General features: G+C 39.9%; 1 protein-coding gene across 1 annotated transcript; it reads right to left on the bottom strand.

Moving 5' to 3' along the window:
- Positions 1-564: 564 nt before the first annotated feature.
- Positions 565-6365, bottom strand: pomk (protein O-mannose kinase). The gene is made up of 3 exons (XM_008301763.1): positions 6232-6365; positions 3346-3627; positions 565-2252 (listed from the first exon to the last, which is right to left on the bottom strand). Exons 1-3 carry the CDS (start codon positions 6235-6237, stop codon positions 1482-1484), a joined length of 1059 nt encoding a protein of 352 aa, XP_008299985.1. The 5' UTR covers positions 6238-6365; the 3' UTR covers positions 565-1481.
- Positions 6366-6586: the final 221 nt, after the last annotated feature.

The raw sequence follows: 6586 nt of genomic DNA, 5'->3' as shown, positions 1-6586 counted from the left end.
GTATTGAGTGCTGTACATGCTCATACTTTTCAGTTGGCCAGCATTTCAAGAAATTCTTTTTTGTATCGGTTTTAAGTAATTTTCTAATTTTCTAGTATAGTAAATTTGGGATTTTCATTAGTATTCAGGTATAATCATCAAAATTAAGAGAAATAAACATTTGAAATATATCAGTCTGTGTCTAATGAATAAATATAATATACACGTTTCCCTTTTTGAATGGAATTACTGAAATAAATAAACTTTTTCATGATATTCTAATTATATGACCAGCACCTGTATGGTCTTCAGTAGTATAACCCTGTGATAGTGTGTGATAGAATAATTCAAACCAGGTATATGTTGATGCAACTAGATAGATAGATGGATAGATAGATAGATAGATAGATACGTATGCATATACATATATAATACAATATACACACACACACCTGTGAGTTGACATACACCTGTAAAGACCATGTATATCATGGCAGTCTTCACTTTCCAGTGGCTCATATAACTACATTTTCTGCCATGGAATTGCTTAAACTCGTGTCTTTGTCAGAAAACAACAGTCAGGCATTTTGGCTTGTTCATAGATTTATTGTAGGTCTTCTGGAAATATGACGTCTCTTGGGTCAAAAATATACCAACAGAAACTTGAATTATGAGTGTTGGTGATGTAGAAAGCCGTGTAAATCTGATTTTCTTAGTGGCATAGCTTCGTAACCTTTCATGAGTAATTACTATTGACTACAGCCGGTGGCCCATTTTTAACACTCATTTGACTCAGTCACAAACACTTCAGTGGTAAAGTCTATGGAGCTCAGCAAAGATCTCAACAAGCAAATCGTTGACTTGAACAAGTCAGGAAACTTGGAGCAATTTCAAAGCAGATATACATTCCAATAAAGTTCAAATATTATTGTTGAAATATTTGGCTACAATGACCAGAAATATGTTTGGAGGAGAGAAAGTGAGTCCTTTAAACCAAAGCACACCAAACCTACCATCAAGCATGGTGGTGGTACTGTTATGTTCTGAGGCTGTTTTCCAGCCAATCAAACATGTGCTTTATAAAAAGTATGCATCTGTTACTTGGTGATGTCCTCTACAAGTTCCTCACTAAGTATTGTCTCATTAGTCAGTCCTTGATGCTTCCTACAAAGTCGTTTAGGGAACTTGCTGCATGCTAATCGTTATGTGGTACTATTTGTAACTTGAGCACACAAAGTATTAAAAAATGACAGTTTTTGTTTCTGTTTGCAAGAGAAAGAATTTTCATGATAGCTTGGTACATTAGTTATTTGTCACTTCTCACATTAGATCAATAAAAAATGTTTCAAAACTAAACTCGGTTCATAAGAGATGAAGCCTGGGCTGATCAGAATGAACAAAATACAAAAACATATGAATACATTACTGTACAGAATACTCAAGTCTATCTGTTCCTCAAGTGTATAATGCACGTCTGTGGTCTTTATAAGGGAGTCTTCAGTCTAAAGCATGTCCTTATAACCTAAATTGTCTTGCACTATGCTGCTGTAGACTGACTTGTACACCTTCAAAACATCGAGAGCTGAGGGGCGGAGCTTGGGGTCTTCCTTCTTGCACTCCTCATGGATCTGAAAAAGGTGGAAGTGGACTAAATCCCCTCCAGGTACCCGTCCCATCAGGAACCATGTCACGTCTGGGATTTTCCAGATATCTGTCTTCTCATCATATCCTGGCATGAGATTGTCTGAAAATGGCTTCCCATTGTCTCTGAATGGCCACAGCTGCTCTGGGGCCACAAAATCTCCAGTAAGTTCTCGGTGGCCACATTTTACTAATGAGCTTGTGGATGGGTCCACCTTAGGCAGTGCATCCAGGTCATTCACTACCAGGTGAAAATCATTTGTCAGCAGAAATTGGGACAGAGTTTTCTCCAGGCTGTTGGAATCACACATGACTCGGCATCCAGCTGGACTGTTATGGAGGTAATGAAGAATGGAGACATAATCTGTAGCCAACCTCAGTCTTATCTGCCATGTGTTGTGTTGCTGGTGCTGCTCTTGTGTAAGAACACTTTCCAAGTTAAGCAGTGAGCCAAGTGGGTGATGCTCTGTAACAAAGGCTTGGTCTTCAAGGCAAGAACCCACCAACTGCACCACTTGGGGGCCCTGTAAGGCCTCTAACATGGACAGTCCATGGAGAAAATCCTCCAAGTAATCCATAGAGGAAAGTTTGGAGAGAGCCACCTTCTGACCTCTCCACTCTGACAGATAGACCTGGGAAGAGAAGTGTGAATGGTGAGGTCAGTAAGTCTAAACTTAAACCTGTTCAATGCATACTGACTGCTGGTTATGTCAAAAGGCCTCATTCAGCAACATTTTTGGATTCTTAAACACATTTTTTAATCTTAACTCTGCCAATTTGCCATAAATTGCTCATTTCAGTTTGATGAAGGCTGACCATACTTTAACTTAGAGTACAGCTGATGCTCTACAACAGAGCTTTTTCATAGTAGACATTCTAAAAGCATCACAGGAGGAAAAAAAACAGATGTCAGTGTTGACAATGACAATGGCTAAATGTAATTTAAGGCTCCTGATACTGTGCATGCTTGCTGACTGACACTACTTAATGGGGTAACTGATAATATGAGGCCATTAGGATAAATAGTTATGACTGTGCTTTTCCTGCTATGCCCAATGAAAGGAGCTCTTCGCTGTGCTTTTTTTGTGTGTGTGTGTTATATATAAAGCTGTGGAGAGCAGCCTCTCTGCTCCAACCAGTGTTACCCATCATCATTCACAACTGTGGACGGATGCCATCATTTAGAAATTAAACAGACTAGATGCCTTCATTCAGAAACTCTTAAACTTTTTCCCAATGTTCTCAAATTTTTTGAGGTGCACTTGTACATTGGTCCTTTACTAAAGGTCTTAGGGAAATGGTGTATGAGGGTTTTCATCAAATGCTTCAGTCCAGGGATGGTACTTCTTTGACGAAGAACTATGAAATAGTTCTAGTGTGAGGACTCTGTATACTGTCCAGGTTTTAGACTGTGTTCTTACAGTTCAGTTCCCCCTTTTTAATGCTGTCAACATAGTGCTACTGTCAAATAGTTTTTTTTGGAGCAGATAGGAGTTGAAATCCTGAAGTGAATCTTTCTTATCTATTTTTTATTTTTTTTTTAACCAAACCTAAGTCACAACTAGAATCTAATTTGTAATATTTTGTGCTAAACTGACTGAACTGGTAAATCCTGATTCAGATGGGCAACTAACAAGATTTAATGCTCTCTGTTGATGTCACATTTTTGTTATCTCATCCACAGACAACAGATTAAGATAACATACAATATAAAAGTCCATCTACCTTCTTAACGGCTCCCTGGCCGATCAGCTTCAGCTTGCGTACTTCAGCATTTATCTGTGAACACTGGAGCCAGGGCGTGCAGTTTTTCATGGTTGGCATTTTAAAGTGTTGAGGCACACAGCCCGACTGAGGAGATGCCAGCTGCTCACCAGTCTGATACACAGAGTCCAGATAAAGGTAAATCAAGGCATTGCTGAGGAGCAGGGCAGCAAGGCACGCACTCACTACTGGAACACTGTGGGAGACAACACTGCTACTGCGCCGCCCCATGGTGCTCTGCATCTGAAATGGAAAACAAACATGTGAGAGGACCATTGGGTGTGGTCAGTGTAGTCAGTTGTACCTACTGTAATGTAACCTCACACAAAAGTTATGTTTAGGGGTCTAGTAGCACTCTCCGGGTTAAACAGCAAGTTGACACTTGTTCTAGGGCCGATGTGTAAAAATATTGAAGGATACGTTTACAGTGAGACTCCTAAAGCTTACTGAATGGCCATTCAGAACAAAACTTTATCTACACAAGCAATTTTCCCCACCCATAGAAAATTCATTGTCTTTGAAACATTTTCTTAAATATCGCAATAAAAACAATTCACCAGTTTTCCTCCTTAGCAGCTGAAAATGTCGTACATTTCTCTGTAACAGTGATATTTCTCAACAGTGTCTTAGAACAGCCTGTCCTAGCACAATATAAATAGGCATTTATGTCTGTTTGAAGCTTCTTTGTAGAATTATCCATCACATAAATGTAAATCACAATCTATATTTGCCTGAGTAGGCACGTGATGACCAATGATGACCAGCACAACTCTGCTTCCTGTGTGCACCTCAGAAACTCAGAGATTGTCAAATTTAAATGCATGTTTAGGTCATCTGTCCAATGCTGCCAGATCTGATGTCCATAAGCTCCTCCAACACTATCCATCTCTTTACAGTGACATTCCCACTCGCAGTCGAAATTCAAGATCTAACTTGTCATGTGGCATTAAGCTGGCTAAGAGGGAGTTGGCTCCAAAAAAAATCAACAACCACTTAACCTACATGAAAGATACGCATATGTGGTAAGGTAAACGGGCCATTACAGAGTCGAAGATCCCTCTGTGTGATTGTGACACTGATGTTTCCCACCCTGACACACCCATCAACCTCTAAGCACACTTTGAGAAACTCAACACTGATTTAGCAGTAAAAGCCACCCGTCTGTCAGATGACCTGCTGCTCCAGTAGTCTGTCACCAACAGGTTTAAGAAAGACATTTTCCAAAGTCAGTCCACATACGACTGATTGACCTGATCATTGTACCAGTGTGCCACGCCGATGACCACAGAGCTCTGCAGAGTTGTGCAAACAGAAACTCACTGGGGTCTCTCCTCTGTGACCTCTGGACATCTACGACACTCTCTGTATTTGGGAGGCCTCTAAGCATTGTGGAAGACCCGTCACACATGCTTTTGAAGCCTCCATCATGATGTTCTAAAGGTTTTGTGTAACAGCTTCTTCCCTCAGGCTCTTTTTAATGTATTAGTCTTTCATTGGTCTTGAAAGGAGAGCCGTACTACAAAGCAAGTTTGGCACAGCCGGACTTTCTTTGTGTAAGTCTGCTTGACAAAAACTAAAGCTCCAATCAGAGACTACGGGAATGACGAAGGTGGCTATCAACTTTCTTCGTCAACTCAGGCTTTCTGCTTCAAACTCTGTGTGCATTCACATAAAAAGAGGTGTTTAATGTGTTATGTGACTCTTCTGCTGCACAAAATGAAATGATTGTCTGCAGCTGCTTCAGTCAACGCGTAGTTTTAATGTAGAACAATGAGGAATATAAAAAAATATGACTGTAAAAAAGTGCTGCTACTGCAAATGGTCCAAGACAGGAATGCTGGTAGAAAACTGTTAAACATGTTAATAGCATTTTACTGATACAGCCGTTTATTTCCAGCTGAAACTTAATATATTTAAACCCGATATTGTATTGAAGTGCATTTAGGTCTGACACTGTCCCATAATGCAGGAAATCACTTTAATTTTTGTCCAAATCAAAGCAAAATTAATGCTATTGATTGAATATTCTCTGTACTAAACACCAGTAGAATAATCCATTTTCTAATCTGTGTTCTATCAGCTACAGTACCAGCAGTGTAAACGGACTTAACAGCAAACATAAAAACATATTTATGTGATTTCTGCATCACCAACTAAATACCTGTCTGGTTCCCATGGCAACCCAATACATACAGTGTGTGATACTTTAACTACACGGCTTCATTCAGTGATATTAGTAACGTACAGCTCAGCATGTTTGCAGATAAAACACATTCCCTCAGCTGAGAATCTGTATCGCTCATATAAAATAGTCAGGAAACGACGTGGTTAAAGGGAGACGCTCCTTCCGGCCGATATAAATCAGAAACTCTGAACATAAGCTGCTCCCGACCAGGTTAGCTCCACAGCATCAGTTACCATGGAGATCTAGCCAGGTAAAAAGAGAACCACTTTAAACTTTAAGCTCGACACACCTCGCTAACCCACTAATCTCGTTTCGTAGTACAGCCTTCTGGTAATGAGCTGGGATCATAATTAAGCTGACAAGACTTAAATAGTCGTGTGGAAACAAGGCTTCCTGTCTATAGTCTATGTAAAGTCTGGAACCTGTTATTGCTTAAGTGCGATGCAAAGACTACCTCGCTGGTACACGTGGGGAGTATAACGCGATGTGCTAACTACTACGTAGCTCTGTCGTTTTTTTCCCTTCTAGGACTAAGTATTATTTTTAATAAGACACTAACTGTGATGTTGTGCTATGCTACATTTTATTAAGACAGGCAGATGAGGTGGAAGACAACAAACCGCCACACAGGAAACAACAACTTACGTTATTGAGAAACATACCTGCATTCACATGGTGTTGTGATTCAGTAGACACTGTCTGGTGATAGCAAACTATCCGCTACAAGTATAACACACAATTGTTCTGCAGTGTTGACGCTTGACCCTCTTCAGCAAACAGAAGCCAAACAGAGAAAAACAAAATTTCTTCCTCGTCTTCTTTGAGGGTTATTGGCGGTCGGCAAACAGCGTATTGGTGCATTACCGCCACCAAGTGGTGAGGAATGTGCACGCAGTCAGATCAAAACTAAACAAAACAAAACAAACAACAACAACAAAAAACAACTCATTCAATTAACTTTGTGTGTCTAAGTAATTGAATAGCATTGCTTCATAAAATATCCATGGTGTCAAATTT

This window comes from Stegastes partitus, unplaced genomic scaffold (assembly GCF_000690725.1).
Source record: "Stegastes partitus isolate 25-593 unplaced genomic scaffold, Stegastes_partitus-1.0.2 Scaffold1708, whole genome shotgun sequence".
In the NCBI taxonomy this organism is placed as follows: Eukaryota; Metazoa; Chordata; class Actinopteri; family Pomacentridae; genus Stegastes; species Stegastes partitus.
This window is presented reverse-complemented; position numbering and strand designations above follow the sequence as displayed.